Here is a 26,913-nt window from a genome sequence, read left to right on the forward strand (position 1 = left end):
CCTTGTTTATTTTATCTGGGCGCTGTCAAGAGGGCTGTTTACTTCCCAGGCAGTTATCTGGAAGTTGTCTGTGTCCTTGGGTGGGCACGGGGAGCACTTAGCCGAAAAACTCTTATTTATTTATTTTTTTTTGAAACAGGGTCTTACTATTTCAGCAAACCTGGAGTGCAGTGTCACAATCTCAGCTTGCTGCAACCTCCGCCTCCCAGGTTCAAGCGATTCTGGTGCCTCATTCTCCCAAGTAGCTGGAATTACAAGTGTGAACCACCATGCCCAGCTAATTTTTTCATATATTTAGTAAAGACAGGGTTTCACCATGTTGTCCAGGCTTGTCTCGAACTCCTGACCTGAGGTGATCTGCCCGCCACAGCCTCCCAAAGTGCTGGGATTACAGGCATAAGCCACCATGCCCAGCCTTCTTTAAAATTTCTGTTAGAAGCAGAACAATTTCAGTGGTCAGGGGGGACCTCACATGCCTGATGAATGGTATATTTTTCTGTAATTAATTAGATGAAGCTCCCACAGTGAATAACAAGTTACTAAGAAACATTTGACAATCTTTTATAGTAGCAGTTTAATGCTATGTTAGGACGAAGTTTTAAAAAATTAGAAGTGACACCTAATGTTATCTAATCATGTGATAGTCCTCAGGTTTTGGCAGTTTAGATCTTCTTTTTTGCAATGGTATGGAGAAGACTCATAAACTCCTGTTCACTTTGTTCTAGCGATATCTTTGGAATACTTAAACAATATCAGTTAACTGAATAAGCTAAGCATTTATTTGCATTGTATTTGCTTAGCTCCTGTAGTCAACTCTTGATAACTTCTGGGACTTACATTTTATCTATAGCAGATCCTGCTTTCACATTTATTAATGCAATCGATTTTATTTACGTATGGAAAACCCTTGTGAAACACCTTTCTCTGTCACAGACTTTTTTACTGAGTAAATAAATTTAGAATTTTAATCTCACAAACAAGCATAAAAGCATATTTCAAAAGGAATTACAAATGTATTTTTGATTTCTTGGCCTTTTAAAAATCATTATTATTTGTGCTTCAGCCCACAACCCATTTTACCCACTGTAAGTATAAATAATTAATGACACACTTTTCTCACAAAATTGTACTCAGGTGAGAGCATTTCAATTAATGGACGAAGAGTTCTAAAGAGCTACGAAAATAAAGAGATCTCAATATTTATCCCTGAAAACCACTTCCAACAACTGTCCAGAACATTTCTCCTTTAAAGCACTTCCTTTATGAATGTGTCTTGAAGTCTCAATTAGATACTAATCTGTCTTTCAAACCATCAAGTTTATGTTTTTATCTATAATTAGTCTGTCAGTTTAGAAGTACAAAGGCAAAGTCTAAATATTTCAATTTTAGCATGGGACACTAAGTGTTTCACACGTATTATCCTGTTTAATCTTCACAAAAATTCTGTTAGGTATGTGTTATTTTTATCCCCATTTTTAAGGGTGAGAACCCAAGCTACTGAGTGATGGATTTGAAGAGAAAAAAAAAAAATCTACCAGAGCCTGGTTTCTTTTTTTTTTGAATGCATGAAGAAAATGTAGAAGTATTATAGATCAGCCTCCTTTACTACAGATGAAGAATTGAGGGTCGAAGAGGGTAAGTTATTTGCTTGAGGCAGTAAAGTTAGTTTTATGAAGGTGTTGGAAGAAAATCCCAAGCCTCGTGACATAGCCTAATGTGTGATCACTGCCTCTTTCTCAGAAATACCTGTAGTTAAAAAGGTTTTATCAGCAGTACTAGAGATTTATTTTGGTTAAACATAAACACTGTATAAATGTGTCCCTTAAATACATCACCTTCAGTTTTTTCATCTGTGAAATGGGGGAGGGAAATGGGATGGTGAAGGGAGTTAGGCTAATTTAGCACTAATACATCTTCCCTGATGTAGTTTGTCAGGTTTCTCTGTTTACTCTTTTACTCTCCATCCACTGAACCCTTTGGAAGGAAGTCACTACACGTAGCCCACCTTGGGGCTGGGGAGTGGTGCCCTCTCTCCTTGAGAAGGAGCATCTTCATTAATTATTCTGAATTCTTCTGCACTATAGATTTGTCTGTTATCCCCCATTTACATGTTTATGTGTTCAAATAATTTGTTTTTATTGGTATAGTATCATGGATGTATATTTTATTCTTTGGGTTGTAATACAATACTGTGTTATTTATTTTGTTTCTTGAAAACTTTTTAATAACTTCTCCAACCAGAATTTACAAAAATGGCAAATAATGAAAATAAAGCACAATATTCAGTGAAGGATACTTTGTGCCAGGCTTCATGAATAATTCCATGTTCATACTTTAGTTATACCTGGAAGGAATAACTTCCTATTTGCACAAATGAGTGTATGAGATCCTACTCTATCCACAACTGTGCACCAGTGACCATGAGATTGTTTGAATGTTTGAAGGGATAAAATACATGTGAGTTTTGTTTATACTCATATGTAAATGAGAATGGCATATTAGCATGCTGTGCCTCATGTGATAGTATTTGTAGAATCAAAGCAAGTTTTGAAACTCTATTCCATAGTATCTTTAACACGGTCATCAAAGGGTAGAAACAGCAGAGAATATGGGTTTTTTGGGTGTTGTTTTTTTGTTTGTTTTTCACGAGTTTCATTCTTGTTGCCCAGGCTGGAGTGCAATGGTGCGAACTTGGCTCACTGCAGCTCTCCTGCCTCAGCCTCCTGAGTAGCTGGGATCACAGGTGTCTGCCACCATGCCCAGCTAATTTTTTGTATTTTTAGTAGAGACAGGGTTTCGCTATGTTGACCAGGATGGTCTTGAACCCCGGACCTCAGGTGATTCACCTGCCTTGGCCTCCCAAATTGTTGGGATTACAGGTGTGAGCCAAAGCACTTGGCCATATTATTTTTTATTTTAAAGTCTTTAAATTATTAGAACAATATATACTACACATCTATAGAAAATTGGAAAACTTCTGAAAAGTAGAAAATAAAATTGCCCTTAATTTCATTGTTATGTAATATCTCTTGTTAACATGTTCTATTTCTTTCCTGTCTTTTTTGCAATGCATAGATCGATTTAACCTGGTTAATATTCTGTATGCAGTTTTGCATACTACTTTTCACCAAATGCTTTTTCCTAAGCATTTGCCTATATCACTCAAAATGTTCCATAAGAACCATTTTAAATGACTCAGTGAACAATTAAAAAAACATTTCTGAGATAACATTGACAGGAATTGATGGCTATGCCCTGGGGGTCCAGGTGTAATTGATGTTGGGTTTTCTGGTTTCGGTGTCTGATCATGCCAAAAGATGTTTCAAACCCAAATTCACAACAAAACGAAGAGGTAGGTTGAAGGAGGTGAAGACTTCTCATTTACTGCCATAAAACTCCTTTTGTCTTGTTTTTCCATGTTAGCATTTAAACTTTACATGCAAAATTGTCTCCATGATTGTCTTTGAAGGCAAATAACATATCCAAACATGTTTTTGTGTTTTCTGTAACATTAATTTGTACTGGGTATCCATGTGGGATTTAAAACAGTGAGTGAGAGAGTAAGTGAGTGAGTAAAAGAATAAAATGCTGGATGAGGGTAGGGTAACCTTGAATAGGTGAGGGAGTGTGTGAGGTTGGAAATTGGTTTTTAAGATTTGCTGATTTCCTGTTCAGAAAAACTACAATCCCCATGGTTTTCTCCCAAGAAAGTCAAGTGTTGGAATAAAAGAAGCAGTACATTTCATGATATCTAGATATTTTTCACATTCTTTTTAAAGATATGTAAACAATTTTACTGGTAGGATTGATAGGACATTCACATAAAGTTGATATGCGACAGAAACATTAAAATGTTCACTTGGTTCTTTGGGTTTTCCTTAAGTTACCTTTGAAAGAAAGATTAGGGTTCTGATGAAGAATCTCAGATATAAAGCAGTTTGTAACCCACAGGGAAAAGGGGGAACACTATAGAGTTATTTCAAAAGAAGTAGAGATATGCTCTTAAGACTAATAAGGAGGCTTCTTTGATTGGGGTTCATAAGAGCTGATAAGGATCTGTGTGTTGCCAGTTTTGTAGACATAAATTCATAGAAGCAGTAGAAGGATTCTTCAGCAAAATCCCAAATGTTTAACATCAAGCAAAGCATCTGCTATACAAGCCTCCCTCTTTGAGATTGTTGTAATCGCAAAAATTCAAGTATTGCAAAATAAAATGTTTTCCCATATATATTGTCCAAAGTTTGGAAATAGAACTGGTCTTAATGTATTGAAACATTTGTTAGCAGAAGCATTTATGACAAGGAAGGTAACAGCAATTAACAAGTTAGTGCAGGAGGGCTATTTTTTTTGACAAGTCTTTTACTCACTGGTAGCTATGCACTTTTTCATCACAATTGAATTTCTTTGGGGAGAAACAGTATGTTTGGGAACTCACAAAAAGACAAAAGGTCTGATGAGTTAACACAAATAAAATCTATCTTATTCTCAGGTCTAATAAATATTATTTTGGTGAAATAGGAAAGATAACAGTCATTAAGTAATACTAGAGTACTAAAATCCTAAGAGTTAACCCAAGCATAATCTGCTATCTTCTTTCTAATGTCTGATTAACCATTGATGAACATTAGCAGTACTATGTGCATAATATATATTATAATTTGAAAAAAACAGGAAGAACCTACTTTGATAATCACTTACCTCTTTTATAAACACTTTCAATTATATTATTTCTTCAAATTTTCACAAGTCTGTATTATTTTTAAAAAATATAGATTCAAGAGGTACATGCACAGGTTTGTTACATGATTGCATTCTATAATGCTGGTGTTTGGACTTTTAGTGAACGTATCACCCAAATAGTGAACATAGTATCTAATAGGTAGTTTTTCATCCCTCACTTCCCTTTCTTCCTACACATTTTAGGAGTTCCTGTTGTCTATTGTTCTCATCTATATTACCATGTGTAGCTATTGTATAGCTCCCACTTATAAGTGAGAATATGTGGTATGTGGTTTTCTATTTCTTCATTAGCTCACTTAGGATAATTGCCTCTAGCTGCATCCATGTTGCTGCAAAGAACATGATTTCATTCTTTTTATGGCTGGATAGTATTCCATGTGGTATATGTTCACATTTTCCTTATCCAATTCACTGTTTATGACACTTAGGTTGATTTCATGCCTTTGCTATTATAAACAGTGCTGTGATAAAATATATGAATGCAGATTTTTAAAAAATACGTAATTATTTCTTTTCCTTTGGGTAAATAGCCAGTAGTAAGATTGCTAGGTCAAATGGAAACTTTATTTTTAGTTATTTGAGAAATTTCCATACTGTTTTCCAAAGAGATTATACTAGCTTACATTCCCACCAACAGTGTATGAGTGTTCCCTTTTCTCCAAGATGTCTCTTGCCAACATCTGTTTTTTTTTGACCTTTTAATAATAGCCATTCTGACTGGTGTGAGATAGCATCTCATTGTGATTTTAATTTGCGTTTCCCTGTATTGAGCTTTTTCAGGTGTTTATTGATTGCTTTTTATCTTCCTTTAAGAAGTGTCTGTTCATGTATTTTGCCCACTTTTTAATGGAGTTACTTGTATTTTTCTTGTTGATTTTTTAAAGTTCCTCGTAGACTCTGGATATTAGTCTTTTTTTGGGTGCATACATTGCAATTTTTTTCTCCCATTCCATAGGTTGTCTGTCTACTCTGTTGGAGTTACTTGTTTCTTTTGCTATACAGAAGCTCTTTAGCTTACATCCCATTTGTCTATTTTTGGTTTTGTTGCATTTGCTTTTGAGGTCTTCACCTTAAATTATTTGCATAAGTCAATATCCAGAAGAGTTTTTCCAAGGGTTTCTTATAGGATTTTTCTAGTTTGAGGTTTTCCATTTAAGTATTTAATCCATTTTGAATAAATTTTTATATATGATGAAAGATAATGGTCCAGTTTCATTCTTCTACTGTGGCTAACCAGTTTGCCCAGCATTATTTATTAAATAATGTTCTTTCCCCATTGTTTATTTTTGTTAAATTTTTTAAAGATAAGTTGGTTGTGGGTATGTGGATTTATTTTTGGGTTCTCTACTCTGTTCCATTGATCTATGTGTCTATTTTTGTAGCAGTGCCATGCTGCTTTGGTTATTATAGACTTGTAGTACAGTTGGATGGCATGTAATGTGATACCTCCAGCTTTGTTCTTTTTGCTTAGGATTGCTTTGGATATTCAGGCTCTTTTTGGATTCCATATACATTTTAGAACTTGTTTTCTAATTCTGCAAAAAATGATATTGGTAATTTGATAGGAGTTGTGTTGAATCTGTAGTTTGCTTTGGGCAGTGTGGTCATTTTAAAAATATTGATTCTTCCAAGTCATGAGCACAGAATGTTTTTCCATTCATTTGTGTCATCTGTGACTTTTTTCAGCAGTGTTTTATAGTTCTCCTTGTAAAGATCTTTACCTCTTTGGTTAAGTGTATTCCTATTGTAAATGGGATTGTGTGGCCATTGTAAATGGGATTGAGTTCTCAGTTTGGTTCTCAGCTTGAACATTATCAGTGTATAGAAATGCTACTGATTTGTGTACATTGATCTTGCATCCTGAAACTTTACTGAATTCATGTATCAGATCTAGGAACCTTTTGGCAGAATCTCTAGGGTTTTTTAGGTAGCATCACGTTTTGTCAGTGAATAGAAATAATTTGACTGCCTTTTTCCTACTTGGATACTTTTTATTTATTTCTCTTACCTGATTGCTCTAGCTAGGCCTCCTCTATTGAATAGGAGTGGTCAAAGTGAACATCCTTGTCTTGTTACAGTTTATGGGGGAAATGCTTCTAACTTGTGCCCATTCAGTATGAAGTTAGCTGTGGGTTTGTAATAAATTGCTTTTATTATTTTGAGGCATCTCTCTTCAATGCCTAGTTTGTTGAGAGTTTTTTTATCACGAAAAAAAATGTTGGATTTTATCACATGCTTTTTCTGCAACTACTGAGATAATCATATGGTTTTTGTTCTTATTCTCTTTATGTGGTGAATCACATTTATTGATTTGTGTATGTGGAAACCATCCTTGCATCCCCGAAATAAAGCCAAAATGGATTGTGATGAATTACCTTTTGTTGTGCTGCTGGATTTGGCTTGGTAGTATTTTATTGACAATTTTTGTGTCTATGCTCATTAGGGATATTGACCTGTAATTTTCTTTTGTTATTGTGTCCTTGTCAGATTTTGATATCAGGATGATACTGGTTTCATAGAACAAATTGGATAAAAATTCCTCCTGGCCGGGCGCGGTGGCTCAAGCCTGTAATCCCAGCACTTTGGGAGGCCGAGGCGGGTGGATCACGAGATCAAGAAATCGAGACCATCCTGGTCAACATGGTGAAACCCCGTCTCTACTAAAAATACAAAAAATTAGCTGGGCATGGTGGTGCGTGCCTGTAATCCCAGCTACTCAGGAGGCTGAGGCAGGAGAATTGCCTGAACCCAGGAAGCGGAGGTTGCGGTGAGCCGAGATCGCGCCATTGCACTCCAGCCTGGGTAACAAGAGCGAAACTCCGTCTCAAAAAAAAAAAAAAAAAAATTCCTCCTACTCAATTTTTTGGAATCATTTTAGTAAAATTGGTAACAGCTGTTCTTTGAGCATCTGGTAGAATTCATCTGGAACAGGGCTTTTATTTGGTTGGTAGACTTTTTATTACTGATTAGATTTCGTTATTCATTATTGTTTTGTAAGGGATATCAGTATCTTCTTGGTTCAATCTTGGGAAGTTGTGTGTTTCCAGCAAATTATCCATTTCCTCTAAATTTTCTAATTTGTGTGCATGGAGATGTTCATAATAGTCTCTGAGGAATTTTTATATTGTTTTTGATCTTTTGTAGTTTCAGTTGTAATGTCACCCTGGTCATTTGATATTGTGCTTATTTGAACCTTCTCTCTTTTTTTCTTGGTTAATCTAACTACTAGTCTATCAATACTGTTTATCCTTTTGAATAACCAACTATTCATTTTATTGATCCTTTGGTCTAAATTTCATTTAGTTCTGCTCTACTCTTTGTTATTTCTTTTCTTCTTCTAACTTTAGGTTTGATTTGTTCTTGTTTTGGGGTGTCATGTTAGGTTGTTAATTTGAGACCTTTGTATCTTTCCAACGTAGGCATTTAGCACTACAAACTTTCCTCTTACCACTACTTTTGCTGTGTTGCAGAGGTTTGGGTATGTCTTCTATTTTAATTTGTTTCAAAATTGTTTTAGATTTCTATCTTAACCTTGTTGTTTACCCAAAAGTTGTTTAGGAACAAGATTTCTTTAGTTTCCATGTACTCTTGTGGTTTTGAGAGTTCCTCTTCATATTGGTTTCTCATTTAATTCCACTGTGGTCCCAGAAGATGCTTGATATGATTTCAGTTATTTTGAATTTATTGAGGCTTGCTTTATGACTAAGCATGTGGTCAATTTTAGAAAATGTCCCATGCACATATGAGAATGTATATTCTGTGGTTGTTGGGTGGAGTATTCTGTAGATGTCTGGTAGGTCCATTTGGTCAAGAGTCCAATTTAAGTGCAGAGTTTGTTAGTGGTCTGCCTCAATGATCTGCCTGGTGCTCTCAGTAGAGTGTTAAAGCCCCCTACTATGACTATATGGCTGCCTATCTCTTTTCTTAGGTTTAGTAGTATTTGTTTTGTAAATCTGGGTTTTCCAACATTGAATGTATATATATTCAGGATACTTAAGTCTTCTTGTTGGATGAATATATTTGTCCTTTTTACTATTGTTGATTTAAAGTATGTTTTATCTGATACAAGAATAGCAACCACTACTCTTTATTGTTTTCCATTTGTGTTCTAGATCCTTATTCCCTTTACTTTGAGCCTGTGGATGTAATTACACATGAGATGTGCTCTTGAAGGCAACAAAAGATTGGATCTTTTTGTGGCTGTTTTCCCATTTGCCATTCTATGTCTTTTTAGGGGAGCATTTAGGCTGTTTATGTTCAAGGTTAATGTTAATATATGAAATTTTTGTTCCTGTCATAGTATTGGTAGGTGAGCCTTGTACTTAAGTGTGTTTTGAGATACCATATATCATTCCTTCTTTCTGTGTTTAGAACTCCTGGAGCATTTCTTATAGGACTGGTCTTGTGATGATGAATTCCCTTAGTGTTTGCTCATCTTGGAAAGACTTTATGTCTCCTTTGTTTATGAAGCTTGATTGAGCAGGATATGAAATTCTTGGCTATCATTTTTCTCTTAAAGAAAGCTAAAAGCATGCCCTGATCTCTTCTGGCTTGTAAGGTTTCTGCTGAGAAGTCCACTGTTAGTCTAATGGGATTTCCTTTATAGGTAATTTGACTCTTTTCTCTAGCTTCCTTTAAGAGTTTTTCTTTCATGTTGACCTTAGAAAATCAGATGACTTTATTCCTTGGGGATGGTTATCTTGTATAGTGTCTTGTAGGTGTTCTCTGAATTTCCTGTATCTGGATGTTGATCTTGCTAGCAAGATTAGGAAAATTTTCTTGAACTAGTCCCTTAAATATATTTTCCAAGTTTCTTTTTCTTCTCTCTCAGACTGCCATTAAATCATAGATGTATTTGCTTTACATAATCTTATATTTCTTGTAAGTTTTGTTCACTAAATATTTTTTTTTTATTTTTGCCTGAGGTAATTTGGAAGACTGGTCTTCAAGGTCTGAAATTCATTCTTTTGCTTGGTTAGTCTACTGTTAAAGCACGTCTTCAGTGAATTTTTCTATTCTAGAGTTCTATTTTTTTAATGTAGCTATCTTGTCTTTCATATTCTGAATTTTTTTTTTGGCTTCTTTGTGTTGGATTTCAACTTTTGTTGGATATCATTGAGTTTCCTTGCAATCTATATTTTTAGTTATCTGTTTTTTCAAACGATTTAATTTGGCTAGGAATCATTGTTAGAGAGTGAGAGTAATCCTATAGAAGTATCAAGACATTCTGGCTTTTTTGTACTGCTGGAGTTTTTGTGCTGATTCCTTCTCACCTGCTTCTTATTTCTGAATTTGCTATTATTTGTATGAGACTTTTTAAATATCATCTTTCCCTTGAGGATATGACTATGGTGTATGTTGTGTATGATCAATTGACATCTTTTCTGGATGCCTGCAGAGGGCCAAGGCTCTGTGTCCCCTTGGTTGTAGATAGCTTCTGTGCTGTGGCTTTCTCAGATGCTTGTTGTAGTGGTGTATTGCATGCATCAGCCAACATACTACTTTCTGTAGTGCTGAAAGTGTTAGAGTTTCAGGAACCTTGTCTCATGGACTAGCACTAAGCCCTCTGGTAGCAGGTTCTGTATTTGGTGGTGCAGTTCAGGCTGCAGTCCAGTAGATGGCACTTAAGAGTAGACGCTGACTTGCTTGCTCTTAGGTAGGCTGATGTTGGGTGGAAACACCCACCCTGAAGGGGTGTTGGCAGGAAGAGACTATGTTGTGGTGCAATGAGGCCTTGAGGAAAGGTGGTGGAGCGTGCATCAGCTCCTCATCTTGAGCAAAAGGTATGTGAACTGCTTCCTTATCACTTCCTTGTTGCAGAGTTCATGACTTTCACTTCATAAATACCTTGTCCTTTGGTTTCCCACTGCAGTGCAGGTACAGGCCACGGATCTACCCCTCTGAGGGATACCACCAAAATGGGCTCAGGTGAGAGCCTCTTCCCCCAATCCAGATCAGGCAACTCTGCAACTTATCTCTCCTCCCTTTCTAGAATGCTGCAGCTTTGTGTAGGGAGTGGGAGTTGGGCCCTGCTTTTCATGTAAGCTGTGCTTGCCAAAGTCAGAGCAGGTTGTGGTGTGTATTTGTGGGGATATGGTGGTGGAGTGACTCAAGGGCAGAGAAACCACGTGCAAGGCAGTGGCACCACAGGTGTACCATCAGTACGGCACCTGATATCTAAGTTCAAACCTGAAAGGAGTGCAGGCACACTCATGCAAACTGGCCACCAACTTCTTTGTCTCCAGGAAGTTCCCAAATCACCACAGATAGCATTGCCCTGAGTCACAAGATCAGAGGGGATCCCCAACAGCCTGGCTGTCAGGAGATTGTCAGAGGGGTGAGAGGCGCAGAGAAGCACTGTCACCAAGACTTTCTATGGGGTCTGAGTTCCTTGGGAATCAATCTATGCCAGATTCTTGCTGCTTTCCTTGTTTGTGCCCCAGCTTCTTCCCATGGGCTCTCCAAGAGGTCCTGGCTTTTTTCCCTCACTTTCCCATTTGGAACTTGTTCATTCACAGTCACTTTGATCTTTCTGAGACGAACTAGCATCCAATGTCTCTGGCCAGCCGTATTGAGAAAAAAACAAGAAAATTCACAAGGATTTTTTTTTAAATAAATGGAAAATGAGGCTTCTAGAGCTCAAAAAACTTTCCCTCTGTCTCACAGCAATTTAATACCATAACTAGGCCTTGTGTCCATGTTTTTGTGCTCCAACTCTTGTAATATTTCCTCTATCTTGTGATAGATCTCCTTATCACCTGCCTCTAAATAACCGCTTACATTTGAACAATTTCTTATAGTTACAAAACGCTTTTACATATTTTATCTCATAATCAGAACAGTGTTTGTGAGATATCCATTACTCATTTTAAAGATTAGAAAACAAATATCAGAAAGGATACTATGTTGGGCTGAAGTTATCTAGTTGCTATCACACCTGTGCTTTCATCAACAAAATTTGTATCTTGCAACACAAAGTCTGCTTACATGGTCTGATTTCAAAAAGAGTGGTTCATCTACATAAGGCTTAAGAAAAGAGAATTGCATTTGCTTTGGCTCAGATTATTTCATATACTGTATGTGTAGGTGGAAAGATTATTAGTGATAATGAAGCAATGCCACACAGAGCAGTCAATTTAGCAGACAATTCACGGGTGAGTAATCAGTGTTGTGGGAGTCCCAGAGAAGACATTCTGGGAGCACTGAATTTCATACTTTTTAAACAGCAGTAAGCGTTGCCATTTATTGGGTCTGAGTATGTATTGGCCCATTTGGTTTAGTTTGGACCACTGGGAAGCCAAAATTCCTGAATGAAACCTAGGGTTGTAGTTCAGTTCAAAAACAAACTTAGTAAAGCTTTGATATGACCAGAGTATTGGACTTTTCTGCTTTCTGGTTAGCTGAGGGCTAACTTACTACTATAACTATGCATCCTAGTTTACCTGGGACAGTTTTGTTACTACCTGTTTACACTGTATCATTATTTATAGTACTCCCTTTCACTCTCCAAAGTATCCTATTTTGAATGATCAATTATATGGTCACCTTAGCTACCACAGACTTTCTCCCAATTCTTGTTGAAATATTCATTAAAAAACATGAAGCTTTTCTCACTAAGGAGTTGCAGAGCATTGACCTTATTTGGCCTGTGAGTGGTGAGCTAGTCCCTCAGGGGCACTGTGCATGAACATCACACAGAACTGTGGAGGGAGAAGGTGGATGCATGAAGTGATTTCTGTCTGTACCCTCTCTGCAGTTCACTTTCTCATATCACTGTATTCTGACACTCATGGATTTCCTGGTTAACTGGCTGCTCTCTTCATCCTTGGCTTCTTTTGCTCGGTCTCGTTGTTCTTTTCTTACTCTATTTTGTTTTAAGGGCCAAGGACTCACTGAAGCTGTCTCAAAGAAGGCCAGGTGAAGTAAGAAGGTCAGCAGGAACCATGCAGACATCCAGGGGTAGGAAGTACAGAGCAGTGGGCCCTCGGGACCCAGAGATACTTCAGGCTTTCAGCAGTGGGAGCTCATAGATCTTCACTCTCCTACCCAATATTGTCATTACTCTGCTTTGGTTGCTTGGTCTGTGTCTGTATGCCCTGTTGCAATGTCACACTCCACCCTCTGCTATATGTAGCTTTCCACCCCATTCTTCTGCTTAATTATAGCACCTGTTTCCTGACTTGGGGTTACATGTGGCCTTATGGCCTCTCCAGCTGCTTTAGTATGACTCTTCAGCTTAGCAGCCACTGTCAACTTTTTCTTCTCTCTGAAATTTGTTCAAATCATCTTTGCCTATTTAATACTCTTTGCTAACTAATGACCTAGCACCAGCCAGCCTGCTCACTGTCTGCCCTAAGTTTAGATTCCCAGTTCATGTCTAATCAGCTATGAGCAAGGGACAAGGGAGTTACATTTACTTGGAGCCAAGCATAAGCTTTTCTTTCCACTGGGGCTGTAAATTAGGCACCACGGCTGACAAACATAGTGGGGTGTGCCCATTATTTGCCATAATTTTTCCTATTTCATGTAAGGTTCAGTTTTTAAAGTCACTTAATCAGTTAACTTCCAGCTAATCATAGTGTTTCCTTGACAAATGGATACTTGGGCTTCACTGAACTTTGAATATCTCAGTGGCTTTTGGGTTCTGTTTTTGAATATTAGGTTTTAAAAAGCTTTGATTTCCACTTAATGAGATTTCACTGTTCACGTCTTCAGTGTCATAGAAAGTAGAAGAGGTGACTAAGTAGAAACTGATCATGACTAAGTAGAAATCTTCAATGATATCCTTGACAACATTGCCAAATTTTAGAAGTCGAAAATTTAATATCTGTCATGAAATTTTAACTTTAAGTGGGTTTTATTGACAGACAAAGTTAGATCTGCAGTGAGCGTGGTCCAAGTGCATGAAACATTTATGAAATAATGTAACAATCCATAGTCCACTTGGTATGGTATTACTAAGAGCACACCCAGAAATTCCGTAGAGCCAGGCATACCCCTCCCTCCCTGTACAGTGCTACAATAACCCTCCTACATTTTATTGATAATAAAAATGATATTCTGTCATTTGCAACAATATGGAGGGAACTGGAAATTATTTTGTGAAGTAAAATAAGCCAGACACAGAAAGACAAACTTTGCATGGTCTCACTTATTATGAGAGCTAAAAATTAATATAATGGAGATAGAGAGTAGAAGGATGGTTACCAGAGAGTGAGAAGGGTAGTTGGGGATTGAGGGGAAGAGGGGATGGTTAATGGGTACAAAAATAGAAAGAATGAATGAAACCTAGAATTTGCTAGCACAACAGGGCAACTACAGTAAAAAATAATTTAATTGTACATGTGAAAATAACTAAAGGTATGTAATTGGATTGTATGTAACACAAAGGGCAAATGCTTGAGGTGATGAATACCCCATTTAACTTGATGTAATTATAATGCATTGCATGTCTGTATCAAAATATCTTGTGAAACTCATAAATATACATACCTACTATGTACACACATAAATTAAAAATTAAAAGAATCAACTATGTGAGCTAACAGAGTAACCCCTTTATTTTTGCCTGTAATGAAAATCTCAAAAAGGTCAGGAGGCATTCCTAACTTCCATTTTACCAGCATTTTTATATCTTCTGGTGGAAGTCCTCTTTCTTTATGTAAAAAGACCTCCCAAGCAGCAAAGCCCAAAGTCATTGGGACCCTTCTTTTGATTCCCATACATATTACCCAGGTGTTTCATGATATAAATAAGAAATGTCTGGAAAATCTTTGTGTATAGTTTTCCCAAAGACTTGCTGCTATAATTGGCACAAGGATCAAGCTAGGCTGCATACTGAAATTACTTGAAGGGTTGTTGGGGAAAATAATTGATATCAGGATGGATCCCACCCTCAGAGTTCCTGAAGTCCACTCAGAGCCACTACTCTATCTAAAATAAGGGAAGGAGGAGTTGGGCATGAGGAAATTTGGCATCACTGTGCATGGTAATGACTCCATGTTCAAGCAAGACAGAAGGCCTTCTGCAAAAATGGTGGCTGGCTGAGATAGAAGATCTGGTCATTAACTATTCTTCCATGATTTTTTCTGACTTTCCCATAAGTGACCTGATAAGGCTGTGAATTTAACCTGTGTTATAATCTACAACTTCAAAATTTGCATCTGATTTTTGGCTTTAGCATCCAAATATTGAGTATTACCATAGAAACTCCTTAATCTTCAAACTGTGCCTAGAACTCTGAATGTCAAATTTTGAGCTTTTTTTCATTTGTCTACAGGTAGATATCTAGTTTTTCCAACCCCATTTATTAAAGAGACTGTACTTACCCCATTGTGTGTTCTTGATATCTTTATCAAAAATAAATTTACCATAAATGTATGGGTTTTTTTTGGGGCTCTTTGTTTTATTTCATTTGTTGGTATCTCTGTTTTTATGTCAGTACCTTGCTGTTTTGATTATTATCACTTTGTAATAGATTTTGAAATCTGATAGTGTGATGCTTCCAGCTTTGTTCTTTTCGCTGAAGATGACTTTCGTCATTCAGAGTTGTCTGTGGCTTTATACAAATTTTAGGATTATTTATTCTATTTCTGTGAATAACGTCATTGAAATTATGATAGGTATTGCATTGAATCTATAGATCACATTGATTAGTATGTACATTTTAACAATACTAATTCTCCCAATTCATAAATATAAACAGTCCTTCCTTTGTTGTGTGTATCATCTTCAGTATCTTTCATCAATGTTCTATAGTTTTCGGTATACAGATCTTTCACCTTCTTGATTAAATCTACTCCTAAGTATATTTTATGATATTGTAGATGGGATTGTTTTCCTAATTTCTTTTTCAGATACTTTGTTGTTGCCGTATAGAAATACCACTGGTTTTTGTAAGTTGATTTTGTCTCCTGCAACTTTAATAAATTCCATTATCAATTCTAACAGTTTTGGGTGGCTTTTAGGGCATACACACACACACACACACACACACACACACACACACACACACATACACATATATTTCAGCAGCAAACAAAACAATATCACTTATTCCTTTCCAATTTAAATGCCTTTCATTTCTTTCTCTTGCCTAATTGCCTTGGCTAGAACTTCTAGTACTATGTTGAATAGGACTATTGAAAGTGGATATCCTTGTCTTGTTTCTGATCTGGGTTTTCAATGTTGAGCATGATGTTAGCTATGGATTTGTCATATATGGTGTTTACTGTGTTGAAAAACAATACTTATATAACTAATTTGTTGAGAGCTTTTGTCATAAAAGAATGTTGAATTTTGTCAAATGCTTTTCATGTATCCATTGAGATTATAAGGTGTTTTTTTGTCTTGATTCTGTGAATATGGTGAGCCACATTTATTGCTATGTCATTTTTTAGACACTTATCTTACCCTTTATACAAGAATCAACTCAAAATGGATTAAAGACTTAAGCATAAGACCTGAAGTTGTAAAACTACTAGAAGAAAAAAAGCAAGGAAAGCTCTATGTCATTGGTCTTGGAAGTGATTTCTTTGATAAGACCACAAAAACACAGGCAGCAAAAGCAAAAATAGACAAATAGGATTGCATCAAATTGAAAAGCTTCTGCAAACAAAGACAACAATTAACAGAGGGAAAGGAGCATCCCCATAGATGAGGACAAAATATTTGCAAATCATACAACCAATAAGGGGCTAGTATCCAAAATAAACAAAGAATTCAAACTCCTCAATAACATGAAAATAAATAACCCTACTAAAAAATAGGCAAAGGACCTGAATAGACATTTATCAAAAGAAGATATGCAGAGGGCAAACAGATATATGAAAAAATTCAATATCTGTAGCCATCAGTGAAATGCAAATATAAAACCACAATAAGATATCAACTTATACCTGTTAGATTAGCTACTATGAAAAATATGAAAGATTAGTGTTGACAAGGATGTGAGTAAGAGAATCCTTGTACACTGTCTTATTGTAAATTAGTACAGCCACTTTGCAAAACAGTATGGTGTTTCCTCAGAAAACTAAAAATAGAATTACCATATGATCCAGCAGTCCTACATCTGGATATGTACCCAGTGGAATTGAAGCCAATATCTGAAAGAGTTGACTACATTCTCATGTTCACTGCAGCAGTATCCAAAGAAACCAAGATATAAAAACACCCAAATACCCATCAGCAGATGAATGGATTAAAATGTAGAATATATACACAATGAAATACTATTCATCCTATAAAAAGCAGGAAATTCTATCATTTGCAGCAATGTGGATGAACCTGGTGGATACTATGCTGAGTGCGGTCGGTCGTTCCCTACCTTTTTAGCACAAGGGACCAGTTTCATGGAAGAGAATTTTTCCACAGATCTGGGGGTGAGGGACATTGTTTGGGCATCATTCAAGTGACTTACATTTATTATGGACTTTATTTTGATTATTATTACACTGTAATATATAATGAAATAATCATACAACTCACTATAATGTAGAATCAGTGGGAACCCTGAGCTTGTTTTCCTGCAACTAGATGGTCCCACCTGGGGGTGATGGGAGACAGTGACAATCATCAGGCATTAGATTCTGATAAGGAGCACACAACTTAGATCCCTCACATGTGCAGTTTACAATAGGGCTCATGCTCCTATGATAATCTAATGCCACTGCAGATCTGAAAGGAGGTGGGGTGCTGGGGGTAATGTGAGTGATGGGGAGCAGCTGTAAATACTGATGAAGCTTCTCTGGCTTGCCCACCGCTCACCTCCTGCTGTGTGGCCTGGGGATTGGGGACCCCTGCTAAGTGGAATAAGCCAGGTACAGAGACTAATATATGATCTCCTCATATGTGGAATATAGGAAACTTAAACTTATAGAAGTAGCGAATAGAATGGTGGTTACCAGAGGTTGCAGGGGTGGGAGGAAGGGGAGCTAGATGTGGAAAAAGGAGATGTTGATCAAAGGATGCAAAGTTTCAGTTAGACAGGAGGAATACATTCTGGTGATCTAGTCCACAACATTATGACTATAGCTAATAATAATGCTATATTATTATTAGCTATAATATAGCTAATATTTTAAAATGAGAGAATTCTAAATATTTCCACCAAAACAAATGATAAATATTGGAGGTGACAGATGTGTTAGTTAGCCTGATTTTCTCATTCCAAAATGTATACCATAAATATATACAATTGTTGTTCGTCAATTAAAAATAAAATATAGTTTTGAGTTTATCGTTTATTTCTCTTTTAAATCTAGGGCTGTTAGAAATAGGCAGCCCTCTGCATTACCTATACCCTTCATAATGTTCTATCAAAGCAGTCACTGGATTTATCAAAGACTTGACTTTAAAATGGCTCTTCATTGGTAGGAAACTAAGAAGCTGTTTCACCATATCATGACATTTTTGTGTCTCTCATCCTCTCATGTTAATCTGATAATCCAGTCCAGATGACCACTTCCCTCATTGTCTCTTGCCTGTAACCACTCCTGCTATCAATCATTGATTTGAGGAAAGTTTTTAGTGGGCAGAACACAGTATCCACAACAGATCATCTAAATGGAAAGGCAGGGCCAAAAGACCAGGGTTAGATGTTTAAGTACTGCCTGGAAAAATGCCAATCACATTACAGTGGTAATGCCTTTGTCATTGCTGCCTGTTGTGTGGCGTTTATAATACCAAGGACAGGATACTAAATTTCGCCATAGCTTCCCTATAAGAAGCTATACCACACTCACCAGAAAATTAGATCTCCTTGCATACCACTTCTGTTTCATGATGCTCACCTCTACCTGTATTTATCATATTATATAAGTACATTTTCTTAGCAGAATCTACATCACATGGGACAATCCTGTCTACGAAGAAAACAAGGAAGTGTAGTTTTTACCTTTTCAGCCTCTTTACTACAGAAACTAAAGGTTGAAGAGGTATGAAGTACACATTGGTTTACCCTGTCTATATTTTCTGCAACAGATGTTCTAAAATAAAATACTAGGAAATAGCTAGATTAAAGCAATTAAAAAAGAGAGGTTAATTCCAGAGAGCACCTGGTGTTCCCTCTAGTTTATGTCTTGAATATCTAAATGTTTATATGATGCATCATTTGGCTTTAAGAAATCCAGTCTAAAGGAGCAGGAAAAAAATAATGGGCTTTTATTTGAGTAATATAAAAGGCTTCATAAGGGAGGTAGCATTTGAACCTACAAAATTTTAAAACTTCATATTCTAGACCTCTTATCAAAGGTGTCTGGCATTTAAAGTTCTGGGATCATAAACCACATTGAAATAATACATGAAGAATAAGGAGAGCTTAAATATAAAGTACTCCCCGAAATGTGCAGTTGGCCTTCCCACCCATGATTCCTCCCACCTAGTATTCTTCCAATAGACAATCATTTCTTTCATTGCTATTCTTTCTCCAATTGACTTCTGAAAATGCAAAATCTTCTGGAAAGAGTTTTAAAAGTTAAGCTCTTGTCAGTTATTAATGTCTTAGCTCATTCATTTAAAAACATGTACTGAGCACCTACTCCTTGCCAGGAACTCTGCTAAGTGCCAGGGATTTGGAGGGATGCACCTGTGAACAAAACATGCATGGCCTCTGCCTATGTGGAGCTTATAGGTTAGCAGGAAGAGGGGCACTAAAAATAACTGCACAGATCATTAACTTCTTAGAATTGTGTTAAATTCTGTGAAGGTGCCATTTTCTTGTTTACAAAAAGCAGCCCACTAGAGCAGACAACTTATATATGTCATTCAGGATATTTAAAATTTCAGAGGGAAAAAAACAAAGTTTGTTTTAGAGCCATTAATATATGCGAGCCTAGCACTTCAGATACGTATTTCCTAAGATATCTCTTTTAAAATACTTTACAATAAAATTAGACATTTCTTTCTAGCATCCCTTCCTAATCAGCCTGCTGATTTTCTTCTTGGAAGCATTATAGTAAGCCTGAGAGGAGATGTCTCTCTAGATCCACTAAAGTTCTTGATGTTCTTTTATGGAGTTGGGTGATCCCTGGAGATACTCCTCCTCTCATTTCTGCTGTCTGCTATGGACATTACCATCCTCCCAGAAGCGCAGCTCAAACTTCTGTGTGATTCATTCACCATTTCCCACATCTCCCACATCTTGTCAGTTGGCAAATTCAGTTGATTGAATCTCCTCAATCTCTCAAATCCATCTTTTGTTTTTGTTACCACTGGTCAGATCAGATTCTTATGACTTAAACATGAACAGTTGTAAAATCTTTTAAATAATTTTTAGATCCATGGGATTTCTCTACTCTCATCCCTCTTACAGAGGGAAAAGGCCAAGGTTTTATTCATCATTGAAATCTAAACATTTGGGCCAGTGCATAAAACATGTAAAGCAGTAAGTGTGTGTTCACTGGAAACTTGTTCTGTTGTTTCTCTCTTCAAAAGCCCCTGATGGTTTCCCATTGCCCACAGACTGAAACCCCCTCTGCTGGGTCTCACTGTGCATCAGTCTTCCTCTCCACCTTATTTCTCATGCAATCTAGTGATGCACTTTTTGGTGACTGCTTACCAACGGGCTCATGTCGATTTTCCTGATGATCCTTTCTTCCAAATCTTCACTTGTCAAAGTCGTATGCTCCATAGTTTTAGACCCTGCTCCATGGTTATCTTTATGAGGCCTCCTGAGAGTCTTCTTCCACCATAATTGAACCGCTGTCCTTCTCCCCCAATGACTTCATACCTCCAGTATGTTACAGTCAGTCTTTTATTACAGCTCCTGGGTGGACAGGGTTTCATTTTAAGTGCTAATTTTTATCAATTGGCAGTGGCTGCCTGGAGCACTGTATTGAGAAGGATTCTAGGGTTATACCTGGTGGAAATGTTTAAAATTCTGTTGAGAGCATTTCTCCAACAGGGTGCCAAAGCAGATTAAATATATGACATGAGTATAAGAGAAGAGAGAGAACAAACTGCCCACGGAGTCACCAGCCTTATTTAGATCCCCGTCAGTGTTTCTACTCAGCTGGATCAGGTGCTCGTAAAGACATTTTTCTATCCTTGTAGCCTCTAGCATAATTCATTTTCAATTTGAACCTTAAATACTTAGATTTTAAAAGTTTATAATTTAAAATGACAAATATGACATTTGAGATAGAGTGTGGTAATGGAAAAAAATATATATATAAAGTGCTAGTGAAATGGTCCTTGAAGACTGGGTAGGAAGACATGGGAAACAAGAAAGGAAGGCAGCCCTGGTTGACAGTAAAGGACAAAGATACAAGTTTTTAAAGTGGAAGTTCTATTCTGTTAAGGAAAAATGGTCTAGAATTTGTGGAAGAGAAGTAAAGGCTCAGTTTATAATGATAGGCTTGCGTTAGGTTGGTGCAAAAGTAATTGCATTAAAAGTAATGGCAGAAACCACAATTGCTTTTGCACAGCCTAACTCAAGCCTAATATATCAAGGGAGCTGTGAATGCCTAAGAAGTACAGGTATTCTCAAGTATGCTGACATACAATAGATGGTATTGAACATAATCAGAATTGCACATCAGAGTGAACAAATTCACAATGCCAAGTAGAGTGTATTCCAGAAATATGAAGATGATTCAATGTGAGAAAAATCTATCAACCAGAAATTGTATATGATCTTATTAACATACGCTGAAAATCTGTTGATAAAATTCAGCAGTGCTTTTTTTAAGCCCAAGTAAATTAAGAAAAAGCCTAAGTTTGATAAACAACATGTTAAACTGTGAAATATTAAAAACCATCCACATTATAATCAAATCTAATTCAGAAATTTTCACTGTTTTCACCATTTTAACAGTCTTTTGAAGATAACACAGTAAGACTTAAGTAATTGAAATATTAGAAAATAAGAGTTAAAAAGATCATATACAGACAGTATGATTTCTATAGGCAGACAACACAAAGTATAACTTGAAAAGTGACAGAATGTAAAGTCACTATACAAAATAATATTTGTCCATTAGAAATAACCTTATCAAAATGAAAATGGAAAAGAATTGCTCCTTTGCAATAGAAATGAAACCCATAAAATTCCCAATAATAAATTAAGCTAGATAGAAATGAAAGAGGAAAAATAAGATTGTATTAAAAGGCATACAACAGAACCTGAAAAAATGGAAAGTTCTGTTTTCCTTAAAGGAAAATACTTGATATCATGAAATTATAAACTCTTTCCAAGTTCATTTAGAAACAATGCAGTTCAAATCAGAATTTCGTACCTTTTGTTTCATTTTTGGAAACTGATAATAGCTAACATTTGTTGAGTGGTTACTATGTGCCAGGCACTATTTGTTTTATTTTTTGTTTTTTCACCCAGTAGTAAATAATAAACCAGCCAGGCAATATTTCAACATCTCATACGTGTTAATGCTCACAACCTCACAAGGAGGTAGTAATACTAATTTAGTCCCACTTTGCAGGTAAGAAAATGAAAGCAAAAATTGTTTATGTTAATTCCTAAGCCCACACAATTAGTTAAGTGGCAGGATTCAAACCAAGAGGTGTTCTGGCTTAGCTAAACCAGCAAGCTATTTTTGGCTTCATCAGGAAGAATACAAACGCAATAATAATCAAGAAGCTTTTGAAAAACAAGAAAGATGGAAGCTACCTATTCTAACAGAGAATTTACTTTAAAGTCATTGTAATCACATGGTATGATATTGACACAGAAGTAAACAGATCATGGGGACTTCAGAAACAGATCCAACTATATAGGAATTTAATGTATTATAAAGGGAAAAATGACTTATTTAATGGGCAGTGTTAACAATTTCAGGAAACAACTAAGAAAACACATAGGTTCCTATTTCATGCAGAACATTTAAAATATATTTCATATGATTTGAAGCTACATAAAAATTAAAATTACAAAAATAATTTTAACATATATGAGAATCAATGCATATTGCCATGATATAGAATCTTCTTAGGCAAGACAAGAAATGCAGAGAAGTCATTAAAAAGGAAAAAAGGACAGCTTTAACTGCTTAATAGTTTCTGTATGACGGCATATACCATCTACAAAGATCAAAGAAAAAAGATGATACTGGGAGGAAATAGTTGCATTAGATTTTGTAGAGAAACTGTTCTACATGTCATTTTTAAAAAGACAATACAGTAGAAAAGAGGACAAAGGATAAATGAGAAAACAAAAGATAAAGAATAAATGATAAGTTTGTAGAAGAGGAAATGAATACAGAATATATTATAAGTGCAGAGGTTATGTCTTAACTAAATGTTAAATTCTAAAACTGAAGAAGTGAAAAATCTAGTGTAGTTAAAATTATCTTTGGAAATTCCTTAACCTGCATATAAAGTTTATTACATATTTGAAAATATAAAACCTGGTACCTTATAAATTCTATACGTGCTAAATTTCAGGAAGCACTGAACAGAGCAATGAAGACTGAAAAATATACAGATGTCTGAGCCTTCAAATTTTTCTGGCTTTAGGGTACCTATCAAAACAGTAGAGAAATATGCAGAGCATGTAAAAAATTCCTATTTTCCTGAAGATTTTATTCCATTTTTTACAAAGTAGTAAACCTACATAAGCTTAATATTTATTAATAGATTTGTTTATTTGGAAACAATTTACATAAAAGAACCTAATGAAGAGCTTGAAACACAATTGGAACTCAACAAAGTTTGCTGGGTCTGCATTTAAATCTTGCTTATTACTTAGACCCACATGCACACTGTTCTTTGAAAAGTTGTTTAGAAGACCTTGGTTGGCTTCCTTTCTTTCCAAGTTGGTGTATTCTGTATAGCCTAGTGAGCAGCTGTCACTTTCTTGTCTTTTACACTGGTTTCAAGGCACATCACCCATAGTTCTGGAAATATGTGCTGAGGGAGGATAACATGTTTTGCGTCCTACACTTGAAAAAATTAGAACAATTAGTAACATCCTATGCTGACTAAGGTGTGGAAAATAGGCACTCTAGTATTACACTTTTGATAGAAGTGTGAATTATTTAAGCCTTTTGGAAAACCTTTTGGAAAAATTTATTCTGTAAACTTTTTCAAGAGAAGTGAAAGCACCAGTCCTGTGTGGCAAACACTGAAACTAACACAAATGTCCATCGATAGGAAAATAATGGAATAAATTATGCTATTCCTACACTGGGAAAAAATACTGTGCTTCAAAAAAAAAAAAAAAAAAGGTGGTTTACTAGGGGTGGGGATGTGAAGGAAAAGAGGAGATATTAGCCAAAGGGTACAGACTTTCAGTTGTAAGATGAATAAGTTCAGGGGATCCAATACACAGTGTGGTGACTATGGTTAACTCTACTGAATTGTATACTTGAAATTCATTTAAATGTCCTCACCACAAAACAAACAAAAGGTTAACCAGGTGAAGTGAGAGATGTGTTAACTAACTTGACTGTGGTATTCATTGCCCAAAACATATGTATATTGAATCTTCATGTTGTATACCATAAAATCATACAATTTTGTCAATTATGCCTCAATAAACCTAGAACATCTTAAAGAGAAAGATCTATATGTATTGACTAGAAAAGTACCCATGATGTTTTTCTAGAAATTGTTCATAATAGACAAAATATAATACTATCTTTGTTTAAAACAAGTGAAAACTGAAAGCCCAACCACAAAAAGAATCCAAACCTATGTGTATGTGTATATGTTTGCATAAGACTTTCAAAAGTATGAAAAATATAGTTGTTGTCATTGGTGGCCAGAATCAGATGGGTAAGAGAAGAGCAAGACAATCATTTTACTTTTTTTTTTTTTTTTTTTTGAGACGAAGTTTCGCTCTTGTTACCCAGGCTGGAGTGCAATGGCATGATCTCAGCTCACTGCAACCTCCGCCTCCTGGGTTCAGGCAATTCTCCTGCCTCAGCCTCCTTAGTAGCTGGGATTACAGGCAAGTGCCACCATGCCCAGCTAATTTTTTGTATTTTTAGTAGAGACGGGGTTTCACCATGTTGACCAGGATGGTCTCGATCTCTTGACCTTGTGATCCACCCGCCTCGGCCTCCCAAAGTGCTGGGATTACAGGCTTGAGCCATCGCACCCGGCCTCATTTTACTTTACTCCTTTGTGTGTGAAGGCCTGACCCAAATGAGTGGTAATAGGAATTAAAAGTAAAAGACAATTGGGAGATGTCATACAGAAATGGAGTGGGGGGGATCTGACAACTGTTTGGATGTGGGTGGGAATCAAATGAAGTCAAAGATGGCTCAGCAATTTCTAGGCTGAGTGACTGAGGGATCATTTATAGAAGCTAGGATATCATGAGAAGATGAAGTGAATTACTTTTTATTGTTACCAGAGGAGAGACAATGAGTTCAGGATATCAATCAAAGCTCTGCTGCCTCTTGTTTTAAATAATAATTGCTTCAACAGCAAAGCTATTTGTCTTGGTCTTAAAACCTCAAAAAAATATGCTGCTTTAAAGAGTGAATGTAGGGTATATGAATTACATACCGTAAAGATTGTTTAAATGCTGCTTTATTGTTTCATTTTATGTGAATTATGGAATTAAAAGAGCCAGACTGTTGTCTGTTATTTTACCTCATCCATGAATATTTTACGACAAAAGGATGTTTCCTTTTGAACCAGAAAAAAAAAAAATAAGAATTTAAAATAATCCCAAATACACAAAGAAAAGTAAGCTTTCCTATTGTATACAGAGTGGCAGAGACTACAAAATATGGCCTGAAGAATTTTTACTGTATGTTTCATTTATTTTGTTTTAATATAGTTATTCCTGTTGTAACTCGATGCCTAGTAAATTATTGAGTATACTGTTGCTAAAAAGAAATTCTGTAGAGACAGCTTCACAAACGTTTTTAGATCTAGGAATACCTTATGCACTTTTATTCCACAGAAAGCAGCACTAGAAATTTAGCCCCATTGAGAATGTATTTCTTGCAAATATTGTCAAAATACTAGGTGAATTTATTTCTATATAATTATATTTTATGTTGGGGCTGAAGCAGAAGTGCTTAATTAATAAGTATGAGTTTTTCTGCACAGTTAAACAAATCAACAAAGTCCCCTGAATCAATCACTTTAATTTTAATTTCCAGTTAGGTGGAAGTCTACTGCCCTTGCAGTAGACTTCTCCATTCACTCTTATTCTCCATTCATCATCGGTTATGTTTTGACTTCAGGCAGTATTTCTATGTTCATATTTCTTGGTTGAATTGTAAGGAGACTTCCATGGGAAATGTTTTTATATTCCATTTGTTATCCGCAATCAGAGTTATAACAGGACATTTCTGTAACTCTCATCTTTTTATTTTGAGTCTAAAGAATTTCATAAATTTCAAAACCTTCAGAGAACTGGGTGATTATGAGACTGTATGAAATCAGGAGATTATTTATTTTGTTGACTAATTCTTATAATTTGGGTTAAGCTACATATGATCCCCCTTTGAAGAAAATAGAACAGAGTTAATAAATTTAATAGTTTTTATGCTTTGTGTTTTCCAGAAAATAAACACTGCTGGAACCAGTAATGCAGAAGTCCCCTTGGCTGATCCCGGAATGTACCAGTTGGACATTACATTAAGAAGGGGTCAAAGTTTAGCTGCCCGAGATCGAGGAGGTAAGTGCATAAGAGCAATATCACCTAGAAGCTTTTTATGTGTTTATGACAAACTTTGTTTTCCATATGTTTGCTTGAGTTATAAAAAGTTAGCTAGAATATAATTCTTAGAAGCTTGTATTCAAAGATGCAGTTTGACACATTACTTGTCTCCTCTGACCATAGTGGAAGAGGTTTTGATGCGAGTTCCAAAACTCTGCCTTACTCCCAACCCAGACAGCAAGGTCCCTATCGAACTGCCGACAAATTCGACTCTACATCATATGTAATTAGTGACATAATTGATTACATAAGTGAGGCATATATTTGAAGCCATTTACCTTTTGGTAGACCTGAAATTCTTTTTGCTGCATAGATTTGCTCAGTTGAATCTGCTAACCTTACAGGACCCAGGACTAATATCTCTCCAAAACTTCAGAGATTCCTAACAAGTGACCTTTTGAGGCCTGGTTGTACCTGGCCATAGTCTCATGGTAGATTAAACACATTTTATAGGCCATGAGGAAGAATAAGACAAGGCAAACACTCTTAAGTTTCTTAAGATTTCAAATCCCAAGGCAATCTCCTGATGAACTAGGATA

The 26,913-nt window shown here is 36.1% G+C and overlaps 1 protein-coding gene across 11 annotated transcripts in view; it reads left to right on the forward strand.

Moving 5' to 3' along the window:
* MCTP1 (multiple C2 and transmembrane domain containing 1) overlaps positions 1-26,913 on the forward strand; it is a 578,648-nt gene that overhangs the window by 239,263 nt on the left and 312,472 nt on the right. For all 11 annotated transcript variants that reach the window (XM_032274210.1, XM_032274288.1, XM_032274364.1 and 8 more), the window contains exon 2: positions 26,218-26,332. In XM_032274210.1, coding sequence (XP_032130101.1) covers positions 26,218-26,332 — 115 coding nt within the window. The remainder of the gene's footprint in view (positions 1-26,217; positions 26,333-26,913) is intronic.

Source organism: Sapajus apella, unplaced genomic scaffold (assembly GCF_009761245.1).
Source record: "Sapajus apella isolate SASKATOON/1434 unplaced genomic scaffold, GSC_monkey_1.0 scaffold1, whole genome shotgun sequence".
Lineage (NCBI taxonomy): Eukaryota > Metazoa > Chordata > Mammalia > Primates > Cebidae > Sapajus > Sapajus apella.